Source organism: Poecilia latipinna, unplaced genomic scaffold (assembly GCF_001443285.1).
Source record: "Poecilia latipinna isolate Pla-1442-1.1 unplaced genomic scaffold, P_latipinna-1.0 Scaffold612, whole genome shotgun sequence".
Taxonomy (NCBI): Eukaryota; Metazoa; Chordata; class Actinopteri; order Cyprinodontiformes; family Poeciliidae; genus Poecilia; species Poecilia latipinna.
The window spans coordinates 49397-62819 of record NW_015113228.1 but is presented as its reverse complement, the minus strand read 5'-3'; the positions used below and the strand labels follow the sequence as shown (position 1 = coordinate 62819).

The window sequence follows — 13423 nt, the reverse complement described above, 5'->3', positions numbered from 1 at the left end:
GTAATCAATCCCTAGTCCGGTCCTCGAGAGATACTTTTCATGCATTCTTTACTCTGCAGAACTTAAATTATTGGAATTTAATTATTAATAAAAATATTATTATCCGTATGTGGAAATGATGTATAAAGCTGGAGTACAGAAAGTTAATGTGCAGCATCCTGTAAGTAAGTTTAATGTAGGATGTTTGATCAGACTAATAAATCAGATGTTTGTTGTGAGGTTAAGGCGAGTTGTTCATTGTTAATGATCTCTTGTTTTGCTGTAAGCTGAATAATGTATTTAATATTTTTCACTCTAATATATTTCACGCTTACCACTTTCTTACTCATAGGAAAAATAACAAGAATAATACCTTCAACAAGCAAGTTAGATCTAAAAAAAGGTTAAAATACTTCACAGTTTTGAGAAAGAAAGGGATACTGTAAATTGTATGATTAATTTGGAGTGTGTCAAACAAAATTTCTTCAAGGTCTCTCAGTCAAATTCAGATTTGTGATCCTGTCATGCGGTTATCCAGTCCATCACTGCTTCCCTTAAGGTCACTGCTTGGTAGGTTTTCTATGTCTTAATGATGTTTAGGTGTCATCTTTTTCTGTCAGCCATACTCTCTCCCTGCTGATTCTTACTCTGCTATTCTTTCTGTTTTCATGTCCTTCATTTTCAAGCTATATTTCTTACTGTTTCTGTCCTGATGTTTTGTCTTCCTTCCACTGACTTGTAATTTTAGTTTTTTGGTTTTGCAGTTTGTTATACTTTTTTAAAAGTCATACACAACTCTCCAGAAAAGTTTTTTCTTTGATTTTATTTATGTTTTATTCATTTCATTCTTACCACCTTAGCATTATTGTGGATCTGTCTTTACTAATAAAAAAAATAAGAGTGTATTTTAGGCAAATAACTGTTCTGCATTGCTTTCCAATGCATTTGACACTGAAGGATGCAAAATGTGATTACCAGATAAGCCAAGCTGCCACAGATCATTTGGACATGTCAAAAAATATATATGTATAGACCTTTCTGCTCACACATTATGTAAATGACACATGTAGCTAACTATTCAACACAACTTCAACTCAAGTATTATAGTAAAGACCCCTTAGTTTTCCCCCTGATTTTTTTAAAAATGGTGGAATCTCTGCTGCATAATTTTGTCAAGTATAGATATTTTATTAGGTTATTGATCTAGATTTTTGGTTGCTAGTTGTTGTATCTTTAATACATAATTATTATTATTATTATTATTAATAATTTATTTTTTTTTACTTTTGTTTCCACAGTGACAAACAAGAAACCGTCCCATGTATCCCTCACTAAAGTGAAGCAGTTCCAAGGATCATCTGCCTTTGTCAAAAGGTCACAGTGGACAATTGATCAGCTACGGCAGATTAATGGCATCGACTCCAACAAAGTACGTATTTACAACGCCGCCAACAAATGAAGCATTTTACATAAACATAAAACTTCTTACTTGAGCTTTCCCTGTAATAACACAAAATGTTTTAATTTGTTTTTGTCTTATTTACTTGTTTTTTCAACAACTCCTCTCTGTAATGTCAAACCTATAACGGTTTACTTGTTTACTCAAAGGACTGTCCAGAATTTGACCTGATGTTTGACAATGGTTTGGACCAGTGGGTTGCCAGTTCAGCAGGAGAGAAGTGCACCTTCATCCAAATTCTTCATCACACCTGCCAGCGCTACTGCTCGGCACGGAAACCAGAGTTCATCAACTGTCAGTCAAAGCTGCTTGGTGGTAAGATATTTCCAAAGTAAAAAAAAACAACAACTAATTTTTTAAAATCTAGTCAGAAAACCATGGGCGTATTGTGACAGATTCACGGATGTAACCCTGTGCTGTAAGCCAGAATCCTGTTATGTGTGATGACAACCAGCACCTGGTGTGTATGAAAATGTATGCTTATTACTTGTACGCAGCATCTGTTGTGTGCTCAGTTGATGCTTTGTCAAAAGAGGAAGGCGAAGGAATAGGTCATCTTTGACTAAATGCATTTTTCAAGGTTAAGGTGGTCTTACAGCACAAACACATCCTTTAATACTTTAAAATTTTAACATTTAATTTCCATCATAACAGTCGGCCAGTTCCATCATTAACGATTTGTAAAATACTTACCATATTTGATGCAGCATTCCTCTTCTTAATGTAGAATTACACTTTGACATGACTGCTTCTTGCTTTCTCATACTGATACTAAATGAAAGAAACCAGAGAAACAATTTAAAATAATGTCTCCTTTTGAGTGTTACTCAGCAAGTGAAGATGCTTGTTTAAAGCCATTTTAACATATGTTGGTCTTAATTGTTACACTCACGTTAAACACGCTGTTGTTGACGTGATGATGGTGCTTTTTATTATAATTCTGGGTGGTTTTATCAGATTATCCTCAATTCCCATCTCAGAACATCAGTCAGTTTGCCCTATTCATAAAAACAATTTGTTGAAAACTGAATGTCCAAAACCTTCCTGCAAGCTCCACAAGATTCAGGACTCGGTTATGGGAGAGGTTTGCGGCATTTCTTCCGCTGTTAAGAAATTATTTAATATGCACTGCATTGCAGTGAGGTGAGTTGTTGAGGCTGTCGTCACTCATCCTCTTACTGCTTTTTATGTTTGTCATTGTGTGTGGGAACTGACTATCTATCCATTGATGATAAAGATGCCGTATCTTCCCAACCTTCCTCTACATTGCTTTGACCTCCCTCCTACATTCATGACCATGTCCATATTTAACATTTTTCAGATGACTTTAGTTCATAGTGTGAAACCTGTGTGCGTAGGTGGGGAAGTAGCAGTTTCCCAAAGAGCAAAAACTGTTTAATGCTTTTCAATGAAACATGTTGAGCAAAGTTGCTCTACAACCAGTAAATTTGAAAATGATAATTTTCGAAATATTATTTACATTTGTCTTATTTAAAAAAATAATAATAATCTGTGCACCAAGCTTGCTTCTTGGTAGACGTCAAACAGTAAATCCAATCTTTGCTAATCTGCCAAAGATTAGCAGCTTTGCTTTCTCTGGATCTGTTTAGCATGACTGATAGAAGAGATGTCTTTAAATCACTCAAATAATGACAAGAAGAATGGGGGGAATCCCAGACTGCTGCCAGTTCTGTCTACTCCAGTTTAAGTCTCACACCAGTGCAAAACAAAAATCATGACGCTGCTCAGGTGTGGGACCCTAACTGTGGATGGGCTCTATCTGCAGAAACGCGTGGAAGGACAGGCATTTATAAGCTTAGAAATAGCGTGAATATGATTAAATGCAGCTAAATTGAGTGGAAAGTAATGCAAGACAAGCATTCCTTCACTATTTAAGAAAGAAGAATTGATTTTACACAGTTTAACTTGATTCAGATTCAAATTTCTTTTTGCAAACTACTTTATAAAAAAAAGATCACTATTCAAAATGTGATGCCATTAGTTAGTTATGTAAGAAGCAAAGTCAATATTAATGCATTGTTTGAGACAGCTGTAAGTCTCTTTGTGGCCAGTTTCTCTGTCTTCTTCTGCTGATCTGTGAATGTCTATTTTATCCAGCCTATAAAGATGTCATTAAAGGTTTTATATCCTAGCAGGGACTTGCATGGCATTAATGGAGAACTAAACTTCTAAGTTATTTACCCTTAACTTAATGATGATAATAATAATAGAACTAATTTAAAAGTAACAAACAAATCAAACTTGTTTCTGGCTGATGTTTTCTCATCGCAGAAGGCTTAGATACAGTCGTTTACCACTGCAAGGTCTATTTCAACAGAATGAGGAAAGTGCCATATCGTGGTCCTCCTCAAAAACAAGGTAAGCACTGCAAAACAAAAAATACGTATCTATTAATAACAGTACGTTGACTTCCCGGTGTCATAAATTATTTTACAGATATGAAAAAAGAAGAATCCCAGTTGTTCGTTTTGGATAGACTAACCTTTTTAAATGTCGACTATCAAAAGAAGGATATGAGACAGGAGTTTTAATGAAATGTTTGTAAATTAGCTGTTTAACTGAAAAAGACAACCTTACTGGGGAAAAAGCACAAATGTCTAATAAAAAATAAAAAATAAAAACCGCTGTGATTTGTTGTCTCAGATTAGTTCAGTTGCAGCCATTTGTTTTTCACAGTGCTTCATTTAAGCACAGGGACATCTTTCACTTTGCATGTGGCACTGCAGAAGTCATGCAAATGCTGATAATCAAAGGTTGGGAGCCAAGAACTCACTGCCTTCACCCCTCACTGTCAGACTTTGTGCAGACTCGCTAATAAAAGGCTGTTCAGAGATAAATCATGATCTGGTGTCCAAGGACAGCACAGTTACAGTCTGCATCCTCACTAATGCTGTTTTCTGTGCTGCTGTTTAGATTGTCTCAGACTATGATTTATGCTTTCTTGGGGTAATAATGACAGAAGTTGTGTCATTCCTTTTGCCTGTAACAATCAAAACATTCATCCTGTTTGGAAATGATTGTGTGATAGTGGCATTAATCTGCTGTTTGGCGACGCACCGTAGAGACTGTTTATCAATGCTCATTATCATTAAACAAACTAATTAACCTGTTATTAAATCATTCAGCAGAAGATTATTCAAATCCCCGAAAGGTTCAGATTTAAAGAGATTATGTTTATCTGCTAGGAAATGAGACACAAGTCTCTCAAAAGATTAAACAATGTTGAAAATAAATTAAACGTTTTACATTTTATACATGTTGAACATTATTCATGCTCTTCTCAATCATTAGTGGATTTTTATTTTATTTTTTTACAAAGGGCCGATGTTTGATATCTGATATCTGATTTGATTTATTGTTTCCTTCAATAAATCAAATCATCATTTATCAATAGAAGTAGGTTATTAACATTTTGTTTGATCTGACATTTAAGTGTGATCAGAATGTTACTTTAAACTTAGAATAGCTTCAAACACCACTTCTTGATTACACAAGTTACAACCTAAAATGTTAAAATCTTAGTAATATATTGTTTGAATACATTGACAATCTAAGGATTTTTTTTTAAATCTTTGCTTATACAGTTTGTGTCATTTACAAGATAAATCTGTTTTGATAAAACAAAAGCAAACAAGAAAAAATATATTTTTATATATATGCAAAGTCTGGATGAAGTGTCGCAGAAAATGCTATAGAAAATACACAGGTTCTGAGATTAGAGGAATATTTTGTGCTTGATTAAAAACAAGAATTAAACAGGACTCCTAAAAGACAGTGAATTTACTTTGATGGGGGGGGGGAGGGACTTCAGAAGGACCATGGACGAAAACAATTGGAATCAAATTTAGTTGGAGTGGAACGGGGTGTAGCTTGGAGAGATTCCCTCCATGTTTGAACCTTTCCTATACGTTCATTATGCTGCTGTTGGTACTGTCAGAATTTGCATTAATTAAACTGCAGGAGGTTACTGCAGCAGCGAATACCTACAGGCTCCTTTCACGTCTGTTTTTCTCTCTCCCTCTCTATTCTCTACACAATTTAGCAGATTAAAACAGCAGTTTTCCTAGTTTAATAGTCTACATTTTACTCCTCTACAAAGCTATTCAAGATAGATAAATTTGACTGCATTTTTTTGTTGGATATTTTCATGAATATTTTCTTTTTGCTAAGCTTGAAAATTCCATACAAAGCAGGAAATAGGATCTTCTTTGTTCAGGGTAAAGATTATGTGGAGGTGATTTTTTTTAATTTTTTTTTTTAAACCCCAAACTAAAGAGTGGGTTATTGTGATGAAACAAGACGGCACACTAACTTTCAGTTCTAGAGATTAAATAATCTGTTCTATACCTATTATAAGATAATTAAAATCTTACTTAGAGTGTACAAAATCTCACTACTCATATGTTCCGATTCACTTCCAGGATGAAATACACTGCAGTGTGTATCCATGATTTTTTTATTTATTTATTTATTTATTTTTTATGTAGCATTGTTTGTTTTTAGAGTTAACAGTATAATCTCATAAACGCCTCAGGAAATGTGGCTCAGCTGTCGGTATGAGGTTTCCATTGATAACCATCAGATCATTTTCTGAGTATCACAGGAGCTCGGACTCTTGTCTTGGAATCCACTGTCCAACTTCCTGGTTTTGTTTCTCTTTGTTGAAAGCCTGAAAACAACTTCTTTGTTGGTTGAGTTTCTGCTGCCCAAAAAATGCTAGATTATGATACAAAATGGACTGAGAAACATTGGTTTACAAAATCTTTACAACTTTATTTTTTGTTCAACATACTTGACCAGATGGGGGGTTGGGAATCATTTGCCTAAAAGAAAACAGTTGTGAGTTTTAGCCTACAGCTGTTACTGCTTTATGTGAATGTATTGATTACTAGTCATATTCCACTGTAGGATGAGATATCGGCATTCGGTTTGAATCACAGGAACTGCGCCACACAACACACTCTGCTCCTTCACATCTATTTTGAGTTGCAATGTTCCAACTCCCTTCCCTCCTCTGAAACCGTTGCACAGCCTCCCCACCCAGCATTTCTCTAATTACATTCTACAGTACACTTGGGGGTAGCCGGTGCAACAGCCTGCCACTGATTTCTGTGAATAGAGCAGGGAAAGCTCCAGAGGACAGAAAATGGTAGGCAGACAAATAAATGAAGATGTTCTTTTTAGTGCGAGGAGATGAGTGCGGGGGTTTTACAGCGGGTGAAGGGAGCACGACTCCCTGGGCTCCCCTGGATGACGAGGAGGAAGAGAATTAAGAAAAATCCGTGATAAAGGCGTAAAAGGTCTGCAACTTTTTATGAAAGTTTGCTTTTACAAAGTTGAGCAATGGATATTATCTTGTGTCTGTGTCTTCATTTTCTATGAGCGTTAATGTAAATATGTACCCCCGTCCATGTCTGCAGATCTTGTTCTAACAAAGGGACTAATTCTGAAGAGCTACCAGGTGGCCTCGCCGTCTGCTTTTGGGCTGTCATATAATCCAGTGCAGTGGAGCTGACCCAATTATCTGTCACTCACCATACCCGTCAAGGGACATACACTTACTATATTGGAGTTTCATGTGGGAAATAATAGAATCCAGGTTGTCAGTTTCCAAATGCACTCAGTTTCCCCTCTGCATTATGTGCATGTCCTCTTGTGAGCCACCAAATGTATGTGTAGGTCACAACCTAAAAACGTTTCAGATGTTTTCTTGTTTGTTTTGTTTTTTTCTGAACTGACGAGGTGTCCTTAGGTACAGATCTAACAGAACTCCCATCGAGTAAGAGACTAATCCCTCATCAAAGGAAACATCCGCAGGGCTGCCGAAGTTATCTGAAGTGATCTTTGTTCTGTCTTTATATCCACCTGTGGGTTTCCAGGGCAGCCCAGGAGGCCAGCTGTCCTTTATCATGCTGTAAATTAGAAAATAGAGTAATAAATGTTTTGCTCAAGAAGTTCAAAATGAAATAAAGGAAGTGGCAAACCCTTCTTTTACACTCTTAGAAATTGTCGAAAGAAGCAGATGATTGTATTAGTTCTGTTGTCCAGTTTATGGATCGGGTCTGCTGATGCGTTTTGTGGCAGGTGCTTTGGTATTATTGAGTTATTACTGATCTAGTTCACAGTACAGGCTAGACTTACTGCCCCTTGTCACTGATCCTATTTCTCAAAGAAAAGTCATGGAGAACCTCATCTTTTGCAGATTATGTGGCACCGTTGGCATCAGCAAGCCAAGGCCTGCAGTGTACACTGGAAAACTTTACATCCCAAGCTCCTCATGGTTGTTAAGGTAGACTGTTCACTCTGGGTTTTTGGTCAGTCTGTCTGAAGTGGAGGAGTTCATGTCCTGTTCATAAGTGATGGCAGGAGATGGATAGGAGGACTGGAGCCTCGTCAGAAGTAACATGGGTACTACTTTGGATTCCCATTGTTACGAAAGAGCTGGGCCAAAAGTGAAGCCCTGGCTGTTTATTTTCACCCATGATAACAAGACACAGATCAGGACTGAAAGCAGAAGATCCCAAAAACAAAAGACCGAAACAAGCTTCAACTGACTCCAGTAAAAGATTCCCAGTGGTAAATTAAATGTAATGACTTAGTCCAAGTTAATTCATAGAGTCACTGAAGACAATGATAGCTGTGCAACAGAATAATCCTCTGTAGTGGTCTCTTTTGCAGAGTTTGTGGAGCCCCTGATGGTAAACAATTACTGTATTATAAAGATGGTGCTCTAGAATGCCCATTATGTTCTTCCTGTCATTAAGTGTCATTTCTAGAGGCTTTAGCCCCGAACACAGAGCTAGCATCACAAGAGGTGATGGCAGAAGAAAGTGATACTCTCTCAAAAAAGCAAGAAATGCTGCAAATGCTGAAGGAACTATCAGCATTTGCACCATTCTGCTCCGTCTCTTATTTTATGCAACTTCACTTTTGTGTGAACATAAGAATAGTTTTACTTCGTCGCCACCTCCTGTTTTGTTTCCATTGAAGGAAACGGTGTTTTAGATTGTCCCGTTTCCCCTGAAATCTGCAGTCGTCTTGTTTGTCTCGTTCATATTCAAGGTGAGATGGTTGTTTCCACACCGCGCCACACAGCGTACTCAGCCCACCTCTGCCACACCTGGCAACTGCAGAGTCCTCTGAGTATTTTTACACATGACAGGACTCCTGACGTTTTCTGATATCACTGTGAATAAAATCAGCTCTGAAGAAAAACTCATTACCCACCCACCCACTTTGCACTGGCTGGAGACCATTTTGTTTTTTGATTACTTGGTCTGGCATCATTAACACTATTGGTCAGGGGCGCTGACTGCGCCGCGTGTAATGTCACAGGTTTTGTCTCTTTACCAAAGTAACCAAAGTTTCTTCTCCCCCTTCTTTTCTCTTTTCACCACTGTTTGTTTCGCCTCACTTCCTGCTTCTTGTTGGTCTCCCTGTTTCACGGCTTTGCTGCTGCCCTTTTCTGCAGGTAACAGTATACTCCACTCAGCTGCAGGCAGTGTGACCAGTGCTGTACAGAAGGCCAGCCAGGCTCTGAATGAGCGCGGTGAGCGATTAGGTCGGGCAGAGGAGAGGACTGCAGACATGATGAACAGTGCCGAACAGTTTGCTGTCACAGCACAGAAGGTGAGTCAAACTAGACGCTCATTAATGCTTGAGAAAATTCTAGGTGCTCGTTCCCTCCTTCGATGTGAAAATGGCAAGTTTGTCATCTTTAAAATAAAAATATCTCTCCTATATTGAAGGATTCCGTGGCATCACGGCTAATACTGTGATGCCACTGTTAGCCGCAATGATTGCTGCACAATTAATACAATATTGTTCCTTTTTACTATTTTCTTGCTTTTTCATTTCTTATAAAGAATTACCAACTTGCTGCTTAACTGGAAAAAAAAGATGAACTGTTTAAAAATATATATATGGTGCTGGGTAAATCACACACCTAGGATTTGCAGATTAAATGTAAAATCAGGTGTTCTCTGAAAAGAGCACACAAAAACAGGTTGCCGTTAACTTTCAGAATAAACTCACCCGTTACGGCCAGTTTTAAATTATGCATCGTAAAAGGCATGGTACAATGATTGAGTGTAAATTACAAAAGCTTGCTTGACCCTCTTGCTGCTCACAGATGAGATTCCCTGCAGTGATGAGATGCAGAAAGTTTGACAAGCAGAGAGAAATGCTATGGCTTTGTTTCTTTTCCAGAGAAAATTACTACATAAACCCCACAGTGAATGACTCATTTGCTGCCATTTCTTATCCCCCTTGATCCCATTTGCCTCAAAGCTTATATGGCTTGCACTTTTTTTTTCTTTTTTACTAAAACACATGCTGTTTTTACTGGATACAGTGTGCAACCCTTTGAGTTTTCCTAATTTTCAACACATTCGGATGTGCTGGCGAAGTTACGACTTGCAGGCAAAGCAGATTTAGTTTACTTAAGCTTTTTTTGTAAAGTGTATTCATTTGATTGACGGATGAGAGATTAATGCAAATTCAAGCAAGGAAACCTGTCTAGATCTTTCATTCAAATTTGCCTTCTTGGCTTGGGTGGTCTGAAAATATATCACAGTAGGCATTGCTATGAAGAAAATAAATGCACCATGGCATAATGAATACTAAATTCTACAAATAATTAAATATCTGTTGTTATATTTTATTAGTAAGCAACATCATTGTTATAATATGTTTAATAATATTGGCATATACATGCATTCTAGTCTTCTTTGTTGTTTTAGGGTTACCTGGTCATGCTGTGAATCTCAGCTTTCTAAGAAATTGCAGCAAAAAGAAAAAAAAAGAAAACATCTGCAGTACTGAGCAGGTCACCTTGACGTTTTTTTTTTTTTCCCTCCTGGTCTGTTTCTGCAGTCTCATTTCTGCAGCTCACTTTGTGGCTGCAGACGGTTTTAACTACACCGCTCAGTTTTAATCAAAAGTGCTAATTTGTCTGTGATGCTCTGCTGCCCCCACTGGATCGATCTGGAGAATTCAGTTCTCGTCACATCACAAAACATCATGCTCCATCTGTTGTCTTTGGTTGTGTGTGTGTGTGCGTGTGTGGGTGTGTGTGTGTGTGTGTGTGTGTATTTCGTTTTGTTTTTCCACATCTCTCCACCCCGTGGCTTAGCATGTGATTGGTGACCCTAATCACCTCCCTAATGAGAGTCCCATAAAGCCAATTACGACTGCAATTAATGAGATAGATGAACTTCCAGAAGGCGTAATTTGAAAATAACAAGCCTGAGTAGTTTACCTGGCAGCTTTCATTTTTATGAAATAACTTCAACGATGCAGCCTGATTCCTCCTGCTGTGATTCGTTACAGACTCCGCTTTATTGAGGAGTCTGTAACTTTAATGGTAGGATTTAATACACCGGCATCCTTTTCTTGAATTTCTTCACCAATATTCTTTAATTCCCTCCCCCAATTTTTCTGCAGCTTGCCATGAAGCACAAATGTTAGGACCACTGCCAAAACCACCTGCACTGGAGGTGTGAGCACAGACCAGACCAGTCGTTACACAGGAGAGGGATTCCAGCATTAATTCGTTTTACATTTTATATAATTAATCTTTTTTAACGATGTTAACATTTTACTCTTTTGGGTTATCTCACTGTGTTCATTCCTAATAACGGAGTTGCAGCACATACAGTGACTTGCAAAAGTATTTGCGCCCTCTTTAGCAGTTTGCTTCATGTTCTGTCACATCAAAATCACAAACCTCTGTCTAATTTATAAGAGTCATATGATAAACCAACACAAAGTAGTTCATCATTTTGTGGTCCTATCTGGTCTGCTTTGGATTTAAGCCTTTATTTTCACCGGACAATTTTTCACTGTTGTTCTGCATGTATGTTTAGATGTGCTGTTCTCCATGTCAGTCTCAAATCTCTTGCAGCCTTTATCACCTTTTTCCCCTCCATGTTTTTCCCATATTGTGCTCCATCTTTATCTGCAGCATCCGCCACATCATGACACTACCACCACATTTAGAGATGGTGTATTGAAGGGGATGGTGTATTGATTTGCACCATCAGTCCTCTACTAGATGCAGTACTTTATATCTAATCAGTGTCTCTTCTTCTACATGTTTGATCCTCTTATGACTTTCTTCTTGTCACTCGTCCTTAAAGGCCAGATTCATGGAGTGGCCGACTAATAGTTGTCTTGTCAGCAGATTCCACTTGAACAGTCTTTTTACGAGACGTTCAAAGTTCAGAATAGTGTCTATAAAACTAACCTTATGTTATTTTATACTTGTTTTGTCTATTGTCAGCAGATTCCACTTGAACAGTCCTTTATGAGACGTTCAAAGTTCGGGAAAGTGTTTAAGAAAAGTAACCTTATATTTTGTACCTCTTCTGTCTGTTGTTATTGTTCGTCTTCATAAAGCTGTTTGTCCAGTAACGTCCATTTCTATGGAGAATAACTAACACGTTAACCAATTAGGTGCTTTCTGACAGCAATTGATTGCACTGTCGTTAGAAAAGTGGGTTGAATACATATGCACACCACTTTAACATGACTCATCTCATTCAACTTGTATCCTTCACCATCCACTTTATAGTTATATACTACTCTGTGTTGGTCCCAGTTATAATAAATTACATTTTGTGTTTGTGATGTGACTCTGTGATGGTGTGGAAACGTTTAAGGGGTGCGAGTTCTTTTGAAAGACCCTGAAGACAGGAGAGGAAGGGACAACTTTGAGCAGAATCTTTAACGCTTCCGTTTGCCAAAAATGTGACTTTAATGACAACAGTTAATAGTAACAGGCCCTGAATACACATTGTGTTTTTGAGATAGTAATGTGTGGGCTAAGGTTAAACTAGAAAACTATCATTAATTTCTCCCAGACAAGTTAATACATTGTTTCTGATTGTTAGTAGTTATTTATGCACACTGCTGGGTTTTAAAGGCTGATTTATGAATCGGTAGTCTGTGTTTTCCTTTTGAAAAAGAGTGTCTCTATTAAATCAAATATAAATATTTTGCACCTACGTTTCTAAAGGTCGAGTCTTCCTTGCAAAATTTTGAACCAAATTTGGGACAGTGCGGTTTCAGCCTGTCCCTTTTTCAATCTGCATTTTTATTCTCAGTTTAACTCTTGAGTCTTTTGTCCTTGACTTCAGGAAGTACAAACAGTGTGATTCCTTTCATACAATGCCAACTGGAGTGGAGTGAAGAAAGATGATGAACACACTTTGTCACCTTATGGATATATATATATTTTTGGGAGAAACAAAAAAAAAAAAAAAAGCCTGCAGCATTTTTTCAGAAGTATTAACATTGTTTCTAAGGATATTGATTACACACATTGTATTGATTTATGTTACAAAGAGGCAGTACATTAGACCAGGCTGCGGTCTGAAAGAAAAACGACCTCTTATACTGATATCTCAATGTCTGTAGATCTAATTTATTCCTTTATGGGGGGTATTACAATTAATCCCTGCTGTAGTTCACTTTTCAACATCAAGTACTGAGTTCCTTTGCTTTTCTTTATTTAATTTGGGAATTGTTAAGAGATGACAGCTGATCATGGATACATTCCTTCAGTAGCAGCAATATGATACTTTTTGTTGCTTTTTTTCATTGTACTTTCCCACGCTGACTGTAATTTTGAGGTCACAGTTTGGATGTACACGATTGTTTTTATATTTTGCTTTTTTTCTAAGTCATGATGTTACAAAGCACTGATGTAATAATCCTGCAGTGCACTGCTAAGTTCATAATGAGCTCTAGTTGCCTCACTTGGATGTTTTAGCTTTTTAATGACAAGAAAAAGATTGATTTCTATTATTAGTCCTTTTTTTTTCTAGGTAGCTTGAGGTTTGTGTTTTATGCTTCCAACAAATGTAACGCACACCTGGTACTTTGATAGTTAATTCACAAAATTGTTCTCTTTTTTCAAACAATGTGCCAACAGCTTTAAGTGTTTCAGGGTTTATTATCTTG

The 13423-nt window shown here is 37.3% G+C and overlaps 1 protein-coding gene across 3 annotated transcripts in view; it reads left to right on the top strand.

The window, feature by feature from the left end:
* The window catches only part of stxbp6 (syntaxin binding protein 6 (amisyn)), a 50448-nt gene extending 37708 nt beyond the window's left edge, over positions 1-12740 (top strand). For 2 of the 3 annotated variants that reach the window (XM_015043017.1, XM_015043018.1), the window contains 5 exons: positions 1278-1408; positions 1588-1753; positions 3731-3817; positions 8931-9088; positions 10904-12740. In XM_015043017.1, the coding sequence (XP_014898503.1) occupies positions 1278-1408; positions 1588-1753; positions 3731-3817; positions 8931-9088; positions 10904-10927 (566 nt within the window). In that variant the 3' untranslated portion in view covers positions 10928-12740. The remainder of the gene's footprint in view (positions 1-1277; positions 1409-1587; positions 1754-3730; positions 3818-8930; positions 9089-10903) is intronic. The other variant, XM_015043019.1, reaches the window with a different exon arrangement.
* Positions 12741-13423: the final 683 nt, after the last annotated feature.